The sequence below is a fragment of the Periplaneta americana genome, chromosome 12 (assembly GCF_040183065.1).
Source record: "Periplaneta americana isolate PAMFEO1 chromosome 12, P.americana_PAMFEO1_priV1, whole genome shotgun sequence".
Lineage (NCBI taxonomy): Eukaryota > Metazoa > Arthropoda > Insecta > Blattodea > Blattidae > Periplaneta > Periplaneta americana.
The window spans coordinates 109,581,746-109,608,218 of record NC_091128.1 but is presented as its reverse complement, the minus strand read 5'-3'; the positions used below and the strand labels follow the sequence as shown (position 1 = coordinate 109,608,218).

At 36.9% G+C, this 26,473-nt stretch overlaps 1 protein-coding gene across 1 annotated transcript; it reads right to left on the bottom strand.

Moving 5' to 3' along the window:
• Positions 1-1,390: 1,390 nt before the first annotated feature.
• On the bottom strand, positions 1,391-21,466 carry LOC138709974 (protein obstructor-E-like). Its single transcript, XM_069840656.1, has 4 exons — positions 21,317-21,466; positions 13,341-13,523; positions 7,105-7,314; positions 1,391-1,596 (listed from the first exon to the last, which is right to left on the bottom strand). Exons 1-4 carry the CDS (start codon positions 21,429-21,431, stop codon positions 1,391-1,393), a joined length of 714 nt encoding a protein of 237 aa, XP_069696757.1. The 5' UTR covers positions 21,432-21,466.
• Between the last annotated feature and the right edge of the window lie 5,007 nt (positions 21,467-26,473).

Sequence of the window (26,473 nt, the reverse complement as noted above, 5' to 3'; positions counted from 1 at the left end):
AAGGTCGAATTTATCAGTGACAGGTTATCGTATTTAGTACTTAAGGGTAAATGGTGCGACATCGTAGTTACAAACGCTCACGCCCCTACAGAAGAGAAAGACGACCATATAAAGGATAGCTTCTATAAGAAATTGGAACACACTTTTGATCAGTTATCTAGATATCATATGAAACGTTTATTGGGAGATTTCAATGCTAAAGTAGGACGGGAGGATATTTTTAAACTGACTGTTGGAAAAGAGAGCCTACACGTAACTAGTAATTATAATGGAGTTATGATAGTCAACTTTGCAACATCAAAATTTAATTTTCAAAAGTACAACATTCCCCCATAACGATATACATAAATATATTTTGACTTCTCCAGATGGATTGACACACAGCCAAATAGATCGCATCTTGATAGATAAACGGAGACACACTAGTATATAGTATAGTATATACTAGTATATAGTATCTGACCAAATTGTATTTTACATTTATTTTTTTACTTAATTGTTCATTTTTACTGCCGTACACGAAGGTAATCTACTGGCAGTAGGCCTACTCGTAAAATCCCATTGTAGCGGAAGGATTTGATTAAATCATCAGCCCTCCAGTGAGGGTGATCACAAGGATCCAGAATACAGAACAGTTATGTTGTTAAGTCGATTAATTTAAAAAAAAAATACTACATTTTGACTTTGGGATTCGCTTGATGCCAAAATGTCATATTGACAAAATTACCTTTCTTGAAAATATAGATGATATTGAATGATATGTAAAGAATCCCTAAGAATTTGTAGTAAGATGTTTTGTATTTGAAAGACTTGGAATTTTAATTTCACTAATAATTGGTAGGTAGACTGTGGAAGGGAACCTCTCGCTCCAAATAACCACTGATTAACAGGTATGTTATATTTAGAAGCGAGAAAAGGTAGGCATGGTTCATATATTTCTTGTTTTTTCCTTGTTGTCCGCTTGTGAGAGGTTTCTCTCAAAGCGGATGGTTGGATCTAATACCATGGCCTTATCCTTAATCCTGTCGATGGCTATGATGTCCGCGCCTGTTGGAATCTGCGGCCGAAATGCAGTGAACCTCTTCATGAACCTCCCAACTAAGATGTCTTAGGACTTCTGCAATACTTGTCCTCACTTATTCAACTTAAGTAATGACCCATAAGTATATCTGTCCCATACTTTATGAATTTCAATGGCTTCTTCCACCACTTTCTTAGCGTGACATTTTTACATTGTCATGTTGCAGTTTAACATGAAAGAAGAGGCTTTTATTATAATTATATATTATACACTGATACATCAATACATTGAACATTGTGAGTGACAAAGATTATACCAAAAAACAGTCAGGAAGATCAAATTCTGTGACTGTGAGAGTGCGGTGTTTATTCATCGTGAAGTCTGCGCGCAGCCGGGAACGCTGGATGCGACTTCGCAGTTGTGGGTGGCAGGACTGTACGCAGTGCCGCCACCACACGATCCCACCTTCATGGACCCGTCTCGGAGACAAATGATGAAGAGGTAGCAGTTTCCAGGATAAGGATGTCTGGAGTGATCGCCGAACGGAAGTATGTCATTTTCAGGACATTTGAATCCTTGAATAAATAAATTCATTTCAATTGATTTTTGTCATTAGTTTCTTAAACACAGTTACAGATACAAAATAATATAACGCATTATGTTCTTCAACATATCATCTAATAATCTGATGCATCGAAAAATTGAAAAAATCGAAAGAGAATTGGGAGGACAAATTTAAAAGGTACGCAAAACGCTTCCTTGCTAAGGGGTTGGGGCTGTACAAAACTAAATATGTGAGCTCCAAGCCTGTTGGCCACTAGTCTCACTCCGGATCTGATACATTTATTTTCAATTTATTTTATACTTTATTATTATCTCAAGTCTGTTACCCCTCATAAGAGAGGCTGTAGCAAGAGTTATTATCAGAGCTAGGAAGTTGGTACCAAAACCGTTAAGTTGTGTGAGCTTGGACTACTGGGTGTTCATTTCAAATTGTGTCATGACGTCACTGTTGTGAGTCAGCGATTTGAAGCGAGTTTCAGCTTTTATGTCAGAGAAGTTGCCTATTAATCAAGGCGTTCAATCTGAACTTGAGAACGTGTACGGTATAACTTGAACGTCGTAGCAACAGATGGCGGTCTGTACGGTCTGTGTTCTACCATAACCTCTTTCGAACTGTGTTTTGCGCGGGCAAGTCGTACGCAGGCTATTTGTTATCATCGGTTGCGTACAGCAACATTCCACAACACAAATCAAATGCTCCGTGTCCATGTTGACCGTCCAAGTTAATGTCAAAAAATACTGTACGTAAGTATTGTCTTAACCCTCTCCCCACATCCCGACAGTAAGAAAAAACTCACATCAGTACGTGTTTCCAAACAGTTCACATTCCTGCCACTACCGGCGTTACCGTACGTATCGGTAAGTTCTCTTCTGAATGAACGCCGTACTTGCTAGGCAACTTCTCTAGCGCATAGGTAATATGCCTCTGCGGAAGTGTAGGAAGATTGAATTCTCTAGGCTCATCGGCTAGCCATATGACGACATACAGCGAGCCATGACACACTTTGAACTGAACACCCAGTATATCTTTACCGAATGAAAATTAATAGCGCATCTCTCAATGTCAGTGAACCAGAACGACAAACATGTACAACCGGGTGATAACCAAACATGTGCTCCAATCGTTCACAGCCTTAGAACAAGAAAATAATAAACTAATAATATAAAAAACTATAATCTGTAATTATTACAAACTTCGTAACTTCCAAACTAAAATAATTTGCCCATACATATAAAAATAACATACAGAGTATACAATTATGATTCTAGCTTCATGCCAACAAATAATAATGAACATTTTCATTTTATCAAAAGAAATACCCATACCATCCCATCGCACCTCTTCATACTCATCCTCTTTCACAATAGCCCTGCCAAGACTCTGGAACTCGCTACCTGCTAGCATCAGGGACTGTCGAAATAAAATTCAATTCAAACGCAAACTTACTAGGCACTTGGTCAGTAATTGAGACTCGTTCAGACATGGTTTCTTGTAAATAGTTCTTTTAATCTACCACAAAATATCTCAATATCCGGTAATTTCATCACTATAGAATTTTGTTATTGTAGGTTTAATTTGTAATTTAGTAAATACAAAAATATTCTTTGTTCTTAACTTCTATGATAAAATGTCTAGCTTTCATTAATCAAGTATTCTTGTCGTACTTTAATTTTTATTGTAATTGTAATTGTAAATTTAATATTAATTGTAATCTTATTGTTCATGTTATAGTTGTAATCCCCTGGTAGAGGGGCAGAGAAGGCCTGACGGCCTTATCTCTACCAGGTTAAATAAATAAATCTAATCTAATCTAAATACTTCTTTTATGTTCAGGGGAAATAAAAAAAAAACAATATTTATACTCTGAAAATATTCGTTCTACGTCACAAGACGTTACTGGAGCAAATCTGAAATACGATACAGTATATCTTACTATCATCAGGTGAACAACTACCTTGTGAATCTAATAGTGTATCTCGCTTGTGGCTCATGATATTAAACCCATAATTGTTTCCAAGAAAATTTTTCATTTCTATTGTAATGACAGCTAGGAAGTTCGTATCTTAATTCCGATATTGAACTTGGACTGTAAAGCAACCGAATGCATAGCAGCACGAGGCGTCAACATTTAACGAAGAATAATCCGGGAAAAAATAAACGTGTTACACACTCCTGTTTGCATAATTAACTTATTTAATAACAGATTTTACTTTTTTGGAATCGTGCATAATATTAACATTAAGTAAATAACACAATAACAGAATAGCTCACTTTGTTCAGAACCTAAAATATTAATATAAATTAACAATATTCTTTAAACTATTCACGACTCCACACAGCTCCACAGAAAGCCACTACGCATTGCTTATGTGAACACACTGTGTATACTCTGTAGTGAGCGGGAGCAGGGCGAGGCGCGGATCTTCGCTGTACTCGACTGAAATCTACTGTTTGGCTGTCACTCTCTCTAGCTGCTTCCTACTTCAGGTCAGCAGCTTATTTTTAGAATCATATCCGAACTGCATTTGTTTAGGTTTCATGAAAATGGGCGTGATTGCCGACTTTTTTGTGAAATTGATTTAGATAGAAAGGCTACGTTGTTCCCAGCACACGTGTTATACGTCATACACTTTCTCTTCCCGCACGGTTTCTAAGTAAGGTGCGTTGCAAAATGATAACAATCACCACTTTTTTCGAGACTCAACTGAAAAAATTCGTACAATGATCTTGTAACAATTTGTCGTAAGTCGTATGGTGGCTATAATGTGTGCACAAGAACAGTATGAAAACAAGCACACTGTCTGCTGCGTACTAACACAACTACAAGCTCAAATGCCTGTTGCATATTGATACAACCACCTGTTGCATAATGTTACAACCACCAGTTCCATGATACAAACACAAGTCATACACTCCTTCCCTTGGTGACTGCCGGTGATTATTTTAGCAGAACAAAAATACTGGAATATTCCGTTAGTTTCACATGTGTAAGACAATGGGGCGAAAACCGGCATTGTCAGACGTGAAGAACGGGAAAATACTTGCTTATAAAAATGAAGGATTATCATCTAGAGCAGGAGTCGTCAGCACAGAGCACGCTGGGGCTAGTCTCTCTTACCCGCGGAAAACGCAGTGCACTAGGGTGCACTCCGTAGCTGCTAGCGGGTATGCTCTCTATCTCTCCCTGTTGCACGACAGTGCACACGGGACAGCACCGCGTACCCTTTGCACATTTCAGCGAGTGCTGACGACTACTGATCTAGAGAAACAGCATGAAGGATCGACCGATCCCCATGGGTAATGAATAGTTTTTTTTTTAACATGGACCGGAATATGATACGCAAAAGTCCTCTAGAAGATCACGTAAACTTACACTGAGACAGAAAAGATTGTTTATCGGTTATCAGAGGAATGAGTGCAGGTGGAACTTCCCTGGGAAAGTTAGCTCAAGATCCCAACATTAATGTGAACTAGTCTACGTTATCTTGAATGGTGGCTTGAAGCAAATCGTTAATATACAGAAAGAAAAAAAAAAGAGCCTTGATTAACCGAAGTACACAAGAAGCGACGGGTAACCTGGGCAAAACACCACATGACCTGGAAGGCCGAATGGAAGAAAGTAGTATTTAGTGATGACAAAAAAATTCAATTCAGATGGGCCGAATGAGGCAGCCTATTATTGGCACGATTTGCAGAATGAAGAGAAGATGTTTTCCAAACGCCAACAAGGAGGAGAGTCACTAATGATCTGAGTTGCTTTAGTTGTCGTGGCTAAACAAATATTGCATTCCCTACGGGCTGGATGCATTTGATTACCAAGATCTACCTTTTGGGGAGACGATTGGAGATCCATTCTGGATCTTCCATCAGGACAATGCTTCAATTCACATTGCAAACTTCATATGGGAATGGTTTCTGGATAATGGGGTGTATGTAATGGAATGAACCGCAAATTATCCGGCTCTAAATCCCATGGAGAACGGCTGGAGTATTTTGTATCGCACTAAGTATGCTGACGGAAAACAATACCTAGATTAATGCCAGGGAGATACAGACAGCAATCATCTCTGCACGGGAAAATATGGAGGTGTCGGTGCTGCATAAACATGTGAATAGCAAGTGTGGTTCTGTTTTTAAAGTGGTTTTAAAATATGGCTCCTTCATTGGCTATTAGGTCAGATGGTTGTATTATTTTGCAACATTAATTGTGTGCATAAATGTTGCTTCTAAGTTATGCAGGTATTCTATTAACTTCAGACACAGTTTGTGACCAGCTTTATGTCACAATGTGTAAGGTAAGTCCAAATAAAGTTTCTACTTTGTATGAATTTGTTATCTAGGTCTGCTTTGCTATAGGTATGGTGGTTGTATAATTTTACAACGCACCTTAGAAACGCTATAGGATAGCTCTTCTCTAGTTCTATTCTATTAATCCCTCTTGAGGGAGGGGCACGGGCTGAGAATGCCCTCGCACGTGGGCCGCTTGCGTGGGCCATTGTACTTTTTAATTGTTTTTACGACTCTTCATCAACTGCTATGGTTATCTATCGCCTCAATGATATGGAGGTGATAATGCTAGTGAGATGAGTCCAGGCTCCAGCCCTGAAAGTTACCGGCATTTTCACTTAATGGATTGAGGAAAAACGTCGGAAAGACATCAATCAGGTAACTTGTCCCAACCAGGATTTGAACCCGGGCCCGCTCGTTTCAACTCAGACATGTTAACCATTACTCCACAGCGGTGGACTCCCATTGTACTACGCTGAAATGAAATGGTATGCATGCCATAAAGCTTCCTACCCTTTCCTTTGTATGGTGCAGGTTCTTCGAAAAGGGCCGAGTAAATCTCACCGACGAAGCACGTTTCGGTCGACTAGCGACCGCTGCAACTGCAGAGGCATTGAGGCGGCAGTCACCCACCATACAGCCCAAACCTCGCACTGTCTGAGTTTCATCTCTTCGGACCAATGAAAAAATTCCTAGGAGGTCAACGCTTTGGTTCGGATGAAGAAGTGAAATCAGTCGTGCGCAGGTGGTTATACTGCCCAGAAAACGAAGTTTTATGAATGAGGTGTACAGAATCTGGTGTCACGATGGGGGAAATGTGTCGAGAGACTTGGTCCCTGTGTTGAAAAATAGGTAAAACCTGTAGCTTTTATCTGCATTATTTCGTTTTGCTTAGCTATTAAATACATTGCCACAAAAAGTTGTGCGTTACTTTTCGATCCTCCTTGGTACAGTATATGCGAAAAGAGGAAAATCAGTGAGTCACGTCTTCATTGAAATTTTAGATGACTCTGAAGGACAGTATTCCGAGAGACCTTAGAGGTCTCTTACGGGTAAAGCAAGGAACATACAATAGTATAAAATAGTGATAGCGCAATGAGACAATAAGTTTGAGCTGAATATCGCATGGGCTCTCGAATATAAAAAAGCACAGTAGTAATAGATATAGATGAAGCAACGGGTTAAAACGATGTAAAATTGATCTTACGGTATTATTTACTAACAACTGTACCTGAAGAAGTGGAAGATGCTTCAGAACACTTTCCTTTTTCCTCCGGCGTTGCCACGCGGCATAGTTTTGTTTCTTCATCGAATTCTAAACCTTCGGAACACTTGTCAGGTATTGCAGTGCCATTTTCACATTTAAAATAACTGCCACATCCTTTTGAATCCTTATATAGGCCATTAAGTCTGGGACAGTTTCCTTGGCCTTTTGGAGCCTCTGAAAAATAAACACTTTCATGCAGTCGAATGTGTCCGAAATGTCAATCACGAAAATGGAAAGTACAGAGGTGTTCCATACTTAACCCGTAGAACAAACATTGTTCTGTGTTGTTACACAGGATGTAAATAATATAAGGTGTCAAGCTTATACAAAGCGCTGTAATAATAATAATAATAATAATAATAATAATAATAATAATAATAATAATAATAATAATAATAATAATAATAATAATAATTTATTTATTTTATCTGGCAGAGTTAAGACATTAAGGCCTTCTCTAAAACTTAACCAGATCTACAATTAATAGAAATACGTAAGTAATTTTTAATAATAATAAAAATAATAATAATAGTAATAGTAATAATAATAATAGTAATAATAATAATAATAATAATAATAATAATAATAATAATAATAATAATAATAATAATGTGAAATACTACTGCTCAAATTTATCTAAGTTATCAGATAATCTGACTGCATTAGAAATGAAAAGATAATTATTTAAGACTATCATTTATAAAGTAAAATGCAATTATTTAGATATTTAAATATGATCACCGTACAACATATAAAGAGAAAATCAATTCATTAAACTAGCCTGAAAAACTCAAATTACTAATTATTTCTTATGAGTATTACATTTAAGAGCGAATGCAATTTACTATACCTGTTGTAGGACATTGTGCATTTTAATTTTGAAAGACGTTACCGTCCGACAGGTTCTAGTATCGGCAGGAAGAGGATTCCAGATTCTAGAGGTGTAGATTGTGAATAATTCATAATAACGGCATGTTCTGTGCTTAGGTATAAGAATAATAGTTTCTTATTGAGACAGGGTGACAGAGCTGTGAAAAGATGAGAGATTCTGAAACCGACATGACAGGTAAGATGGACAAGAAGTATGCATGATTTGATATAGCAGCCAGAGTGGATGTAGTTTTCTGCGTTTCTCGAAGCCATGAGAGCTGTTTGAAGGACGGAGGACTATAAAACTAAGGAGAAAAGTTTAATATATTTTGCTTTAATTGTAATGGAAAAACATTTTCTTGCCAATTAGATAACAGATATGGACGGGGTTGATGCATTTCATCTTCACAAGCTTCGTAACATTAGCTAAATTTATGGACAGCTAAAGTGTGCATCAAAGACAGTTGCTTTGTTATATTAGCTTAATTTATGGACAGGTGAAGTGTGCGTGAAGATCAATTGCTTTATTATATTAGCTTAATTTATAGACAGGTGAAGTGTGCGTCAAAAGCAGTTGCTTTATTATAATAGCTTAATTTATGGACAGGTGAAGTGTGCGTCAAAAGCAGTTGCTTTATTATAATAGCTTAATTTATGGACAGGCGAAGTGTGCGTCAAAAGCAGTTGCTTTATTATAATAGCTTAATTTATGGACAGGTGAAGTGTGCGTCAAAGGCAGTTGCTTTATTATAATAGCTTAATTTATGGACAGGTGAAGTGTGCGTCAAAGGCAGTTGCTTTATTATAATAGCTTAATTTATGGATAGGTGAAGTGTGCGTCAAAGGCAGTTGCTTTATTATAATAGCTCAATTTATGGACAAGTGAAGTGTGCGTCAAAGGCAGTTGCTTTATTATAATAGCTTAATTTATAGACAGGTGAAGTGTGCGTCAAAAGCAGTTGCTTTACTATAATAGCTTAATTTATGGACAGGTGAAGTGTGCGTCAAAGGCAGTTGCTTTATTATAATAGCTTAATTTATGGACAGGTGAAGTGTGCGTCAAAGTCAGTTGCTTTATTATAATAGCTTAATTTATGGACAGGTGAAGTGTTTGTCAAAGCCAGTTGCTTTGTTATATTAGCTTAATTTATGTACAGGTGAAGTGTGCGTCAAAGGCAGTTGCTTTATTATAATGGGTTAATTTATGGACAGGTGAAGTATTCGTCAAAGGCAGTTGTTTTATTATAATAGCTTAATTTATGGACAGGTGAAGTGTTTGTCAAAGGCAGTTGCTTTGTTATATTAGCTTAATTTATGGACAGGTGAAGTGTGCGTCAAAGGCAGTTGCTTTATTATAATAGCTTAATTTATGGACAGGTGAAGTGTGCGTCAAAGCCAGTTGCTTTGTTATATTAGCTTAATTTATGGACAGGTGAAGTGTGCGTCAAAGGCAGTTGCTTTATTATAATAGCTTAATTTATGGACAGGTGAAGTGTGCGTCAAAGGCAGTTGCTTTATTATAATAGCTTAATTTATGGACAGGTGAAGTGTGCGTCAAAGCCAGTTGCTTTGTTATATTAGCTTAATTTGTAGACAGGTGAAGTGTGCGTCAAAGGCAGTTACTTTATTATAATAGCTTAATTTATGGACAGGTGAAGTGTGCGTCAAAGGCAGTTGCTTTATTATAATAGCTTAATTTATGGACAGGTGAAGTGTGCGTCAAAGGCAGTTGCTTTATTATAATAGCTTAATTTATGGACAGGTGAATTGTGCGTCAAAGGCAGTTGCTTTGTTATATTAGCTTAATTTGTAGACAGGTGAAGTGTGCGTCAAAGGCAGTTGCTTTATTATAATAGCTTAATTTATGGACAGGTGAAGTGTGCGTCAAAGCCAGTTGCTTTGTTATATTAGCTTAATTTATGGACAGGTGAAGTGTGCGTCAAAGGCAGTTGCTTTATTATAATAGCTTAATTTATGGACAGGTGAAATGTGCGTCAAAGCCAGTTGCTTTGCATATTTAGCAACTGTATGGATCACTATAAACATCCTGTGTTTAATGTAAAATATGTAGACGTGAGGCGACCTGCTGCTATTAGGACTGTAACTGTATTCATTTATGAAATTGACAATCTGAATATTCCATCATGCTTTCTAAGTTAAATTTTAGTAGTTCGATTTTTTTATATGGAATAGTCTGTCCATGGACATACGTTCCGAGGTCCGCGGTGAAACAAAAGATGACAGAATTTCAAATGTTTCCTGTAACAATACTATGATCCACAGCTGAATGCTAATGCTATTAGTAGTTAGGCCATGAACCAATGTAACTTGGGTGATCACACGCAATAACGCTATCTCGTCTAGCTAAGGACACGAGGGCGCCTAATTTGCGTATAAAATAGCCGTGCCGCGCGTCCTCTCTCAATGCTATCTCGGCATGGACAGCAGCTATAGACCTGTGTGGCCACTCGTTTCATTTGTAATCGCGACTTCTGCAATATTAAAATTATAATAGGCACGTACGATACACTTTGAGTGAACCATAGTGAAAAATTTGTTGCGAGCTGGGATTAATTTCGGAATGTCGCTTCATATCATCATCATCATCATCATCATCATCATCATCATCCTGGCAAGTATTAGGCAGAGTGGCCTGTTACAGTCTTGTTTTTTGTCCATCTATTTTGAAGAGGAAATAGGGTAAAGGCGCCTAATTCCATGATACCTCTAATCCCGTGATAAAATTTCAATTGACTGCCATGGAGTTGTTGTCTCTGATTTTTAAGTTTTTGAAATACGTAACAGATACCAGGATATGTCTTCTTTTCAATTCTATTGACTACCCGCCTTTTGAATAGAAACAGTCGACTGCAGAAGCTTTTGTTCAGTGAAAGGTGGTTGACTAGTAAGTTTTTCTTTCTCTCGTAACCGCTCCTGAAGAAACATTTTATATTTGAGGTAAGAATTAATACAGCATTATAAAAATGATATATTACTATAGATTATAGTCAGCTGAATTAATGTGTATGATTATTTAAACATTATGAGTCAATAACAATGCTACAGGAGCTTTCCCATTTTCGGATTTATTTTCATATTTTTCCTTCCTGGCTCACTCGACCAGTGATGCCGACGCTAAATTGTGATAATGTCTATGAAAAAAATAGTTCGTGGAAATAATAATAGAAATAAGTTATAGAAAACATCAATTATAATTATAATAAAATAATAGGGCATATATTTAACTTAATACTGCTGTTGTTAGTAATATAAATAATATTGTGTTATAATTCAATTTATTCAAATTTAATTTTGTATTGAATTTAACTTTCAGTTTATTTTGTTTATAATATGTAATATGTATTTCTGTAGTTACACAAGTATTTTCTATGAAATTTGTCACTTAGGTCCTTTTTCTATGTTGTGATTTCCTGCTTAATCCATATTAAAATAATATACCATGACTTTAAAGTGATTTTCCAAATACATATTTGTTTTCTGAGCAGTTAATGAGGCTTACTTTAGTATCACGGAATTAGGAAACCACTATCACGGAATCTGGATCCCTGTCACGGATTTAGGAGCCACTGTATAACAATGAAGAATCATATATTCTATACCAAACTTGTGAAACTGTTGATACTGAATGTTGTAAAAACTGTAGCTAAAGATCCAAATAACATCATTTAAGTGTTATTTGAGAATTTTTATTACAAGTTTGGAATAAATATAGACTTTATTAAATATGTCACGGAATTAGGCAACCTTACCCTACATTGCGTGGCCTTCATTACTTAGAGCCTACTTCTCTTATCATAGACCCATACTCTTCATTTTTAAATCGAAACCAAAGCAAAACATCCGAATCAACACAACTGTAGCTTAATTCCTTAAACTGTTTGACGTAGAATTATTTATTTCCCCAGCCGTGGGACTGATGCTGGGTGGTCTATGGCGAGTCTTCAGCCTCACTTCACTTCACTCCCGTTTCGTCTGATTACCTGGTTGGGTTTTTTCCGAGGTTTTCCCCAACCAAATTCCAGTTAATCTGTCGGCGAATCCTCGGCCTCACCTCATCTCACTACATCTCGCCAAAAAAAAAAATAAAAAAAAAATTGAAATAAAAAATTGTAAAAAAAATTGTAAAAACTGCAATTGTAATCTTGTAAAATTTTGACTTGTTCCACATCTTAAAGCTTCATTGCTAATGTAAGATCTATGGAATATAATAAATGAAATTAAAAATTCATGTGTTTGATGTGCTAATACTTTTAATATCGAATTACATTTTCTTTAGTACTAGCTGTAGTGGGAAAACCATGTCCAATGATTGAATCGGAATAGACTTCCAAAAGCCATGCTTCAATACCGTTCCTAAGGGACGAGATCTTTAGGTACGTCCAAACAAAAAAAGTTGGACCGAGAATGACTCACTGAGACCGTAACGGGCCTTGGGCCTTATACTTGTTTGGATGATGATGATGATTATGATGATAATGATTTTCTTTAGTACTGATTTGCTATTATTAGCGTTTGTATCACCATTCATTTGGCACCACTGGACCAAGTATCGAACCCAGTGGTACTACCACAGTCTGGAACTCAATTGGTATTAAAAACAAAAATGATCGGGATTCTGTTGGTATGTTTTGGGACCCATTTGGAGTGCAGAGTCTAAAACCCATCACCAATCTCGGCCGGGCTTATATCAGTGGAACTTGGATTCAGCGGCCAGCATGGTAACCGTTAGATCATCAACGATAACAGTAGAGTGTAAGAGAAGGCCCTATGGCCTTAACTCTGCCAGTATAAATAAAGAATTATTATTATTGTTATTATTATTATTATTATTATTATTATTATTATCATCTGTATCAAATGAAAATTGACATTTGTTCGTTATTTGAAGGGTTCAGAGTCATAGTGGGCCAAGCGCCATTTATTATAACCGGAGAAAGCAAGGGTTAAAGTTAAGTAAATACCATAGTTTAATGAAGATTGAAATATCATTTAGTTTCAATGTGCATACTTTATATTACTTGCTATATGTTTCGTTAAACTATAGTAATCACTTAATTTTAACTCTTGTTTTCTCAATTTTTAATAAATGGCGCTTCGCCCACTATGGCTCTGAACCCTTCATTTTTTCACCAATTTAAACTTTTGTTTTTTCTTTCTACACGTAAGCATTGCTTTAATTTAATTAGAGTCGAGAACTTTTTTCGATATAAATGTTTTTGGTTGAAAGTAGGCCTTACTACTGTACGCATGCCTAGGTATTACATTTTCTACCTGAACAAAACACTACATGAGTAACTTTTGTCCCTTACGAAGATTGGGTCTTCCTGTACAGTTGACCAAGTGCAGATACTTGCACCCGTTAAATGACATGAACGCTAAACCATCTGCACACTGTCCAAGATAAGCTTGTCCGTTTTGGCAGACGAAAAAGCGATCGCAGTACTTTTTATGGGGCATGGAATATGTGCCCCCCAGTTCGCAGTAGGGCCAACCTGAAACATAAGTGCACACATATGTACATATCAAAATAAGTGCTTAAAATGTAATGAGATTAATTTAACTATTTGTTGCACTTACTCACCTCCTACTAATATTTAAATTTAAATACTCGTAAGAAACGCAAATACTTTTCATCACTTCGAGTCCCATATTCAGAGAGAAATAGAAAACTAGTGTTTTTGACTAGGCATGGGGAACTACATTAAAACCTCGATGTAACGCTCCCGCTTACAACGCTTCTCTTGACCACCTTACTTGCTTACTTACTTACTTACTTACTTACTTACTTACTTACTTACTTACTTACTTACTCACTTACAAATGACTTTTAAGGCACCCGGAGGTTTATTGCCGCCCTCACATAAGCCCGTCATCGGTTCCTTTCCTAAGCAAGATTAATCCAGTCCCTAACATCATATCCCAACTCCCTCAAATTAATTTTAATAGCCTATTATCCTCCCATCTACACCTTAGCCTTCCCAAAGGTCTTTTTCCTTCAGGTCTTCCAACTAATACTCTATATGAATTTCTAGATTCGCCCATACGTGCTACATGCCCTGCCCATCTCAAATGTCTGGATTTAATGTTCCTAATTTTGTTAGGTGAAGAATACAATGCGTGCAGTTCTGCGTTGTGTAACTTTCTCCATTCTCCTGTAACTTCATCACCTTAGCCCCAAATATTTTCCTAAGCACCTCTTGACAACCACAAGAGATAATGTTAAAATACCTCACATGTAAAGCTCCCAATTTTAACGTTCTCATATCTCATGACAAACATAACGTAATATAACGTTCTTTGTTATAGAAAATCATCTCTTATTATAATCTTTAAAAAATTGCATTACGGAGTTAGCACATCTGAGTGACTCGATCGATTCAGACGTCACTGTATTGTTTATAGGCAAATCAGTGGGGAAGCAGAGTCTGGTAAGGAAGATGTCAATTATGAACCAAAGTGAAGAATTTCTGGTTCTTCCAAAAGGATCTGAGTACAGTGGGTCAAGAAGAAGGCAAATTAAAAGTATGAAAAGATAGACCTTCTTAGTCTATATCAGGCCGATTGTCAATTCACAGTGAAATGTGCATCTTCAACACACAAAAGTTAAAGGGTGTGTTTTATTAAATCTTAGGTATCGCCACATCCGCACCCACCCCAGGTAAATGAACGATTTTCTTACAGCGAATAACTGCTGAAAACGATATCGAGTGTGAAGGAATTTGACATAAAAACGGTGCAAAGTCTAGAGAAACTAGATAGGAAAGTGATTTTCAATTTTGTTTTAAAGTATCAGCAATGTTTAAGATTTTCACATACACATCTTAAAAATTTGATGTGATGTACCAATCATATAAACTATTAATTTCAATAAATCCTGTTATAAAGTCACATCAGCATGTAAAAATAACTTTTTACGTGGCAAGAAATTTGTGTCTTCAAGATCTGAAGAGGATAAACTTGGAGTTCCCTTTGCATATTGTGATGCTTTTAAAGAAACGCATGAACTGTTTGCATCAGCGGACACATTTGGATGTAGCAGTGCAACATGCGAATCAACATATTCGATTAATAAAATGCAGAGACTTTCCATATCACACTAACGGATGGCAGACATATTGCTACTGTTTCTAGCATTTGAAAGACACGACATACAAACATGGACAAAGTTTTCAAGGCATTTGGCGGAGAAAAGATAGAAAGTTAACAGCTACAAATTACTGAAGTGTGCAGATTATAGTGTTAAACATTTTCTTTTCAGGTATTTTGTACGTATTTTTACGTAGTAAATAATAATTATGCTGTCACCGGCGTAGCTCAGTCGGATGAGGCGCTTGTCTGCCGATCAGGAGTTGCGCTTGGGCGTGCGTTCGATTCCCGCTTGGACTGATTACTTGGTTGGGTTTTTTCCGAGGTTTTCCTTAATCGTAAGGGGAATGTCAGGTAATATGTGGCGAATCCTCAGCCTCATCTCGCCAATACCATCTCTCCATCACCAATCTCGTCGAGCTAAATAACTCGGTAGTTGATACAGCTTCGTTAAATAATCAAGTTAAAAAAATAATATTTATGCTTAATGTAAAGCATAAAATAAAAATGCAGATCAACAACAATAATAATAATAATAATAATAATAATAATAATAATAATAATAATAATACTAATAATATTAATAATAATACTCTTGTTTTATGATACAGGTATTAGTTTTCGGCTTACATGTAAGAGCACTCAAATGTCTGCCCCTCCTACAAAATAGCTTCACTCCCTAGAGATTCGACCTGGCTACGGTCTAGCATGACACTGATAGTTTTTTAATCCAATTGAATTTTGGGAAGGGGCACAACGACCCAGCACTGCGACCTTTAAAGATATAATGCGCTATCCTCAAGCTAGGAGCATTTCCAAACCCACATCGGCTGACTACACTAAGGTTCACTGCCTACACAGGTTTCTAGTAGACAACCCCACACTCGTCTCTAGGCCAACCTCCTACGTCCGTCGCCAGCCGAATTTCGTGGAATGCTGAGGAATGATGACAGAATGGAGAAATGCTGACGGAATTATGTAGATGCTTAATATGGTAAAACGGATGAATCCAGAGAAAATCCCTAACTGCGATCTTGTCTTTCATAAGAGTCACTTTGGATTTTCCATCCTAGACCTGACCGGAATTCGAACTCGGACCGCCTGCAGGACCACTCACCCACCACAGGGGACAAAGTGACAGTTAAGAACAACACAGATACAACAGCGAAGAGAATGATGATACGCTGCCTCTGTCACAGTCAAATTCAGCTGCGTTTAATGCATTCTTTACTCTCACATTTGGCTTCTCGTCCTGATGTATCGGAAGATTGATCTTGTAATCTCTGCTATATTGAGAGCTAATTTTACATAGGGGGGGGGGAATAATAAGATGAGACAAATTTAATGTCAAAAACACTTCAGTATCTTCCAGTTTTCATGTATTATGATCTATAATTTTTACCACCTATGTGGAGTAACGGTTAGCATTCCTGACTATGAAACGAGTGAGCCCAGATTCAAATGCTGGCTGGATTTTTTTTTTTTTTTTTTTTTTAGTTTTCCCTCAACCTCGGCAATGGACTTGGGATTCATTTCGCTACCGGATCGTTCGCCACAAATTTTTCGTCACTAGGACGATTCGTAACACACTACAATTTCGTAACAGGACGATTCATAACACATTACAATTTCGTAACAGGACGATTCGTAACACATTACAATTTAGTAACAAGACGATTCGTAACACATTACAATTTAGTATCAAGACGATTCGTAACAGGACGATTCGTAACACATTACAATTTCGTAACAGGACGATTCGTAACACATTACAATTTCGTAAGAGGACGATTCGTAACACATTACAATTTCGTAACAGGACGATTCGTAACACATTACAATTTCGTAACAGGACGATTCGTAACACATTACAATTTAGTAACAAGACGATTCGTAATACATTACAATTTAGTATCAAGACGATTCGTAACAGGACGATTCGTAACACATTACAATTTCGTAACAGGACGATTCGTAACACATTACAATTTCGTAACAGGACGATTCGTAACACATTACAATTTCGTAACAGGACGATTCGTAACACATTACAATTTCGTAACAGGACGATTCGTAACACATTACAATTTAGTAACAAGACGATTCGTAACACATTACAATTTAGTATCAAGACGATTCGTAACAGGACGATTCGTAACACATTACAATTTCGTAACAGGACGATTCGTAACACATTACAATTTCGTAACAGGACGATTCGTAACACATTACAATTTAGTAACAAGACGATTCGTAACACATTACAATTTAGTAACAAGACGATTCGTAACAGGACGATTCGTAACACATTACAATTTCGTAACAGGACGATTCGTAACACATTACAATTTCGTAACAGGACGATTTGTAACACATTACAATTTCGTAACAGGACGATTCGTAACACATTACAATTTCGTAACAGGACGATTCGTAACACATTACAATTTCGTAACAGGACGATCCCTAACACATTACAATTTCGTAACAGGACGATTCGTAACATACAACAATTTCGTAACAGGATGATTTGTAACTCATTACAATTTCGTAACAGGACGATTCATAACACATTACAATTTCGTAACAGGACGATTCGTAACATATTACAATTTCGTAACAGGACGATTCGTAACATACAACAATTTCGTAACAGGATGATTTGTAACTCATTACAATTTCGTAACAGGACGATTCATAACACATTACAATTTCGTAACAGGACGATTCGTAACATATTACAATTTCGTAACAGGACGATTCGTAACATATTACAATTTCGTAACAGGACGATTCGTAACTCATTACAATTTCGTAACAGGACGATTCGTAACACATTACAATTTCGTAACAGGACGATTCGTAACATACAACAATTTCGTAACAGGACGATTTGTAACTCATTACAATTTCGTAACAGGACGATTCGTAACACATTACAATTTCGTAACAGGACGATTCGTAACATATTACAATTTCGTAACAGGACGATTCGTAACATATTACAATTTCGTAACAGGACGATTCGTAACTCATTACAATTTCGTAACAGGACGATTCGTAACACATTACAATTTCGTAACAGGACGATTCGTAACATATTACAATTTCGTAACAGGACGATTCGTAACATATTACAATTTCGTAACAGGACGATTCGTAACACATTACGAAATACGGATTATATTTGAAAAATTAAAAGGATAAATTGTTACTCGACTTAATAAAAACATTGATGCCGGCTTTTATTTCGGTTGATTACGAATCTGCAGTTTTGAGTGTCACTGGAACATTATTCACCGAGTCAACGATTGCTGGATGTCTCTTTCATCTTGCCCAAGCATCCTGGAGACGTGTACAGCTTGAAGTAGTTAGTGAAGACTACATGAGGAAAGAAAACAGTGAACTTTGAGTTCATTTTCATTCCTTTATTGCCTTAATATTTGTTCCCGTAGACGATGCATTTGACCAGCGAGAGATAGCTGAGGAAGAATTTTTCCCAATTTTCGACTATGCGGAAGACAATTTCATTAGAGGTCGAAGACGTGGTCGTGGGAGACAACAACCCCTTTTCCCACTGAACATATGGAACTGCTATGCTAGGACCTTAATGGAATTGCCAACAACAACAAACGTCTGTGAAGCTTGGCATAGGCAACTTAACCTTTAAATGGCAAAAGCGCACCCCTCACTACATCATCTTCTGGCTTCCCCAGACAGAGACGGAAGAAATCAGCGTGGGAATAGAAAGAATGAAAGAATGGCAAGTGGCATAACTCCGAGCAGGAAAAAGAAGAAATACGTTGACTTAGATAAAAGAGTCCATGAAATTGTTAAAAAATATGGGAAGTACAAGGATAACTATAATATTAGGGTACTTATAGTCTTTGGAATTTTTCGACTTTTATATATTGAAAACATAATACAATTAATACCATTTTTAAGATTACAACATTCATTCATTCATAATGGCAGCAAGCATACTGTGACCAAGTTGTCATTGTAACGAACACGTCACATGTTACGAAAAAATACTTATGACCTACTTATCATTGTGAGGAACAGGTATTGTGACCAAATTTTCAATGTGAATACTACCAGTGACTAAACTAGCCGGTGACGAAACATTTGTGGCGAAACATCCTAGATCCATTGACGGTATTGTCATCATTAATCATAGGTCGGATTAAGTTCACCGTGCAGTGTGCTGTAATCGTACAAGAGCGCGACGGCACGACCGTTCGGCGACAAACATCTCTTTCACAAGCATTCTTCGAACACTGGCTAGCGACGCTGGCCCAGGGATGAGTGGGGTTGCCTGCTCGAAATTTGGGTACGCAACGAACCTTAGTGTAGGCTGGGGTTGACGCAATAGATCTTCTAGGGGGCTTTGCATTCTCCTGAAGTTCAATTTAATTCAATAAATGACTCAATCCTTACAATAGAATACAGCAAGTGTTACATGTTGAAAGTATGCATTTAAGAAAATCTAATTTCCCCCTTGTTACGCGTTTACACCCGATCATTTGAAGTGTGTTACATCGAGGCTTCACTGCAATTTATTAAGCTACAACTGAATTTCTTAACAAGAGTTACTCCATTTTGAGAAGGAACTGATACAATGGTAATAACTTCAATATTGTGAACAAAAATTCAAGCATCGCGAAGATAACACATACTGTCTCATTCATATTTCACGCGCTTCTCGATATTTCACTTATTTCATTGTGCTGTGAATGATATCTCCGTATGGTTTAAATAGCTGTATTTCCTTAATTTTTCGCAGATTCACATACAACAGCTATTCGTATATTGCAATAAATATTTCTAATATTTTATTTAATTTATGAAAGTCCATTTTAAATGTAATATCAATGATAAAAGACTTGGATTATGAGATCTACGCATACTCTTCAGATTTGATGATTATTATTAGTACACAATTGAGGTGATTAATAATGCGGGGAATATAAAGGCAGAAATATTGAATTTAATGTAGCCTAATTCTAAAGTACGTCAACTGTGGTATCAATATCCAAATGAATCCAATTCTCTGCAATGACATAAGATCATGACAATTTCAAACAACTCATAGCCGTAATATTGATATGTGAATCGTTCCCAGTAACAATAGCATTATTGTCTAATGACTAGGATTAATCGAAAGAGGAAGCAAGTATTATGAAGTTGGGATAAGCTTTTCGCCTTGCTAAATTTAAATGTGGGGAGTATGAAGACAGAATGAAAAGAAATGCCAACATTTTATTTCAAATCTCAAACATGCTTACAATTTCAACAATGTTCATAATAACAATCACGAACAAAATAAACATTTCACGTAATTATAGGGATTAGATTAATCCTTTGGCACCTTTTTGGGCAGGATAGGATCTAGATTATATTTTATATAAATTTTCGTAAAATAATTACAGAAGTTTATACCTACTTAAACCGCACCGATATACAGAGTGATTCAGACCACACGTAACAGTCATTTATTTCCGAAATAAATGACGTACGGGTGGTCTGAATCACACTGTATATATAAGTGAAGTCAGGTATCTTACTTTTTGCGATCACAAAAAAATATACTTTGAGTTCAATCCAGAAAACGGAAGTTTAGCTCGTTATTTTGATTCACAATAAATGATTTGAATTTTGAATAATAGTTCAAGGAAATAAACTATAAATGGGAAAACCATTCGTAACTTACTCGTAATAATAATAGTAATAATAATAATAATAATAATAATAATAATAATAATAATAATAATAATAATAATAATCCGTGGCGCTACAGTCCTTGAAGGGTCTAGACCGATCAGCCGGCTGCTGGCCTCACACCCACATGCCGAAGCAGAGGTGGACGATCATCCAACCAGAATGGAGCTATCATGTGATTAGCATAATGATCCCCCCAGCCGTTATAGCTGGCATTCGCAACCGGATTTCGCTACCTATCGTAGCTCCCCAAGTGCATCACGATGCTGAGTGGGCACCCGTCGCATACACTGGCCGAAATTTCATGAGAAAATTTCTTGTAATATCGAATTATTATTAAACGCGTAAAGTGTATAAAAGTATGTGTTACCTTCGTCATACATTTTTAAAAATACAATATATGAATATTATACTTTCAATGTTTCTAAAAGTCTGCCCTAAAGAGATTAAAAAAACGAGTCATGCAAATATGCATTACCTGAATATTCATCCCAAGGCCTAGCCGTCGCGAAAGATATCTCTTGGTTTTCTCCCAATGTTGACAAAATACTGGAAAATAAAATAATTCCAGTCCAAAGCATCATAATCTTCATGCGGACACTTGTGATCCTTCGGATAGCACTTTACAGCCACTGAAAAGTTTCTTCTTCAAAAAGCTATTATCTCACGTAATACCACTATCAATTTTCTGGAGAAGAGTCGTTAGTAGACTCCGATTAAGAAAATCGTGTGATATCGGAAATAGTTTGACGGAAAATTCCAGAACTAACGACCTATAACTTGATATGATATTTAGATGGCAATAACAGACTTCGAGAACGAATGTTTTTTCCACCACGTCTTAACTACCAACAGTGGCGTACGCAGAATTCTGTCAAGGAAGGGGGGTCATTATTAAAATTGTTTACAATTTACATTATCGGTATTTTAATTTTTGTGTATTATTATTATTATTATTATTATTATTATTATTATTATTATTATTATTATTATTAAATAACATGAACCGTCAAATGCACAAAATGTTAAACGGAAGTTTCACAATAACATCAGAACGGGTGAATACAGCTTTTAAAAGGAATTTAAAATCGACAATGCATAATATTTAACATTTGCATTGCAAAACTGTCAAAACAACCTTCCCAATATGTTTCATAACTAGTTAAATTTCATATTGTGTCAGCTTCATTTTATTACAAGGTCAGTACCAGGCAGTAGATCTGTCTAAAATAAAGACAGCATTGTTATAATTCGAACGTGCCGCAACACCAAGTGACTATGCCTTATGTAGATGTAGATTTTGTTACTCTGAAGTGAAAAATTAGAGAAGGAAACGATTATGGATAAAAAATATTCAAATCTAAATATGTATTTTTTAAGTTCAAGGGGGGGGGGGGTTCAAACCCGGTAACCCCTCCCCTTGCGTACGCCCCTGACGAAGTGAAGAGAAACGACTAGAAGCATAAATTTAATTTGAAATGTGGATATGAGAAGAATAGAGCGTATAAAATGGACAGACAAAAGAAACAAAGCTGTGCTAGAAAGGATGGGTGAAGAAAGAATAATGCTGAAATTAATCAGGAAGAGACAAAGAAATTGGCTGGGTCACTGGCTAAGAAGAAACTGTCTACTGAAGGATGCACTGGAAGGAATGGTGAACGGGAGAAAAGTTCAGGGCAAAAAAAGATATCAGGTGATAGAGAACGTTAATATTATGTGAATCGTATGTGGAGACTAAGAGGAAGGCGGAAAAGAGGGAGGATTGAAAAATGCTGGGTTTGCAGTGAAAGACCTGCCCTTGAGCAGTATAAATGAATGCTTATCTAGTCTAACAATTCACATTAAGTTGTTCTGCATCGTATTGAAGCTAATATCGACTTTTGTAAATTATGTTGAAATGTAGCAGTTGCAGTGGTGGCTCCAATGTTTTTAATTTGGGAGGAACCATTCGGGCGGCATAACTTAATTAAGAAGGGCAAATCTGAGATGTCGCTACAGCTTCTGCAGCTCACAAAGCAGGAAGAGGGGGCTTGTTAGAAGGACCACAAAATTTCCGACATTTCTTAATTTATTTATTTTTCCTTGTGCTCCAAGCACTGGAAATGTTTCATATGTCGATTATTACTGGTCAAGGCAAATGTTTGTAATACCGTAAAATGGAGTGAATAGGGACGAAGTTTTATTTTTTTTTTTGTGTCAAAGAGTAAATATAATAATAAGAGTGTTTATTTGTTCACTCATTATGAATGAAAATATAAACACTCTTATTATTATACTTAATCTTTGACACAAAAAAAATAAAAAATAATAAAAACTTCGTCCCTATTCACCCCCTCCGTCCCTATTCACCCCACTTGACGGTACTAAACATTAAAGGCTTATTATAATACGATTAATTTTTTATTTATGCATCACCTATATGCGGAACAAACGAACTATAAAATATAAATAAAAACAGAAATCAAACAAATCCGCTGAGACACCCACGGAGGCCCAAGGCCTAACAACCGACTCTCAGCCTCAATTCCACGCACTTCAGCATAAATGAACGCACATCAAACAAGTAAGGGAGGGGGGTCACGTGTCGTAGCTGGCTTACGAAATCGGATTATGCTACTCATTATAATCGCGATGTTGGGTGGGCACTGGTCTCTTGCACTGACTGAAGTCCACACCTGTGGAGTAACGGTCAGCGCGTCTGGCCGCGAAACCAGGTGGCCCGGGTTCGATTCCCGGTTGGGACACGTTACCTGGTTGAGGTTTTTACCGAGGTTTTCCCTCAACCCAATTTGAGCAAATGTTGGGTAACTTTCGGTGCTGGACCCCGGACTCATTTCACCGGCATTATCACCTTCATCTCATTCAAACGCTAAATAACCAAAGATGTTGATAAAGCGTCGTAAAATAACCTATTCATGCACTGACCGAAATTTCATGAGAAAATTTCTTTCTCCATGAAGAATCGAACCAACGCTTATTCCGTAAAGCTAGTCTAAGGCATGGTAACCTCGACCACACAGCTATGGCGACGGAAAAACCCCCTTTAATGGAGGGTACTTGACTCAGCATTTTCATCTAGGAGTGGTACACCGAAATTGTAATTATTTTTGTTGTCGATTTGGCGTTGTCCTTGGTTTACTATGGAGAACCAACTACATAGCATATCATGATGATTAATGGAGTAATGTTAGAATGTCGGTAGGGGAAACTGGAGTAACAGGAGGAAACCTACCACCAAGAATACCGTCTTTATCCACTACAAATTCCACTTCGACCAGTTAGGATTAAACAAATTAAAATACGAGAGTTATATGTTTATTCACAGCAATAAGCAGAACTGGACTGTAAATGTAAAGGAAAATTTTAGAATTATATATATATATATATATATATATATATATATATATATATATATATATATATATACCATGTATGGTGGGTCCCTATCACCACGGCATGGCGCGTCCTCAGGTTGCGGATAGAGGAGACGGCCTCCAGATATGGAGGGTAGCTGCGAATATATTGAATAAGCAGTCGTGGACAGCCGATAAGGGGTGGTCCTCCAGCTTGGGGGTTGGGCGAAGGGCTAACAACCCATCACCGTAAAAAACAGCTTGTTACGAATTCCTACAGTAAGCCTCGGAATAGGACTGATTCTCTGGCACGACCACAGCAAAGGAATATCCAGAAATGCATATAGAGTTTTAGTTGGGAGACCGGAGGGAAAAAGACCTTTAGGGAGGCCGAGACGTAGATGGGAGGATAATATTAAAATGGATTTGAGGGAGGTGGGTTATGATGATAGAGACTGGCTTAATCTTGCACAGGATAGGGACCGATGGCGGGCTTATGTGAGGGCGGCAATGAACCTTCGGGTTCCTTAAAAGCCATTTGTAAGTAAGTAAGTTGTATATATATATATATATATATATATATATATATATATATAACTAAAGAACTTATTACATTTCATTAAAATGTTATGAAACAAGTGTTACTTCCATTTTCAATATTTGTATGGACTGAGGCAGAAGGATACCAAAAGTCAATTTTAGTAGTAGTAGTAGTAGTAGTAGTATCGCCGCGCTCTCATGGTTAACATGTCGGCATCATACAGTACAATAACGTGCGGTGTGCTTTTAAAACATAATTTTGCCGACCGATTGTTGCTCTGTAGGTTTCACTCTAAGCGTCACATTGTCACGTCTACTTCCTTGATAAGAATAAGCACTAGTTTGTCATATTGTTAAATGGCTATTATTATTATCATTATTATTATTATTATTATTATTATTATTATTATTATTATTATTATTTCATATAGAGTACGTTGACATTCTTAACTCTTAATAATAACTCTTTAATAATAATTTTTAATCGCATACCTTAATGTTCGTCCTCAGCACAAGACATTGCAACCTCGGTTTTAGTCCACGTGGATTAGACAAGTAGGTGTCATTTAATAATGGAATCAGCTTATTGGTTGCAATATTGAAATTTAGGCGAGTGATTGGAGCGGCGACATAAGAAATTGAAAACAATAATGCAATTAAATTTCAAAGGCCTGCCGAATGTTATGCACGAGGCCGCTCAAACACCTGCCGAATGTTAACCATGAAAGCGCGGCGATATAGTAGTAGTAGTAGTAGTAGTAGTAGTAGTAGTAGTAGTAGCAATGTGACTCTTTATATACTAGAAGGTTTGATTACCTCTGATTGAGATTCTGGCTGATACATACATCTACAGTAGCGTGAAAATTAATCCGAACACGACATATTTTTTACATTTTCTGTCACTGTTGGCCTCACAGCTGCTCATACCGCTTTAATTGACATCTGTAGTACGTGTAATTCCATTGTTGAAGGTCTGTCGTTATTATTTTTTAATAATATGTGACATTTTGCCTGTCATTTTGTACTTATAAGCATTTCAGTTGTGTTGAAGACTTAATACTGCAATCCTGTGTACATTCTGTCATCTTCACAAATGGATATAACTCCACGAAAACGGTCTAAAATTATAACATTAGCAGAGCATTCTTCTATGACACAGAGGCAAATTGCTGCAGAATGTCACATCGGTTTGGCTATTGTTAATTTGATCATAAAAAGATACAGGGAGACTGGATGCATCACACCCCAGAAAAAAGGAAACTGTGGCCGGAAAAGGAAGACTTCACCTGCAGATGATCGTTTAATTGTCAGGAAAAGTAAATTAAATCCTAGACTAACTGCTGTCGACTTAACCCGCGAGTTAATGGCTACCACTGGGGCGAATATTCACGTCACAACAGTGCGGCGTAGGCTTTTGGAAGCTGGACGAAGGGCTCGTAAGCCTATTAAGAAGCAACTGCTAACCCCTGTTATGTGCAAAAAACGCTTAATGTGGGCAAAATTACATCAACACTGGACAGTGAATGACTGGAAGAATGTACTTTTTTCCGATGAGGCTCATTTCGAGGTCCACGGCCACCGTGTTTCTTATGTACGGAAAGGATCCGAAAAAGTAACAGCAGCTCATCTCCAACAAGCACCCAAATACCCCCCTAAAGTAATGTTTTGGGGTTGTTTTACACATGAAGGGCCTGGAGCATTAATACCTATCAAGGGAATGATGAATTCTGACAAATATATTC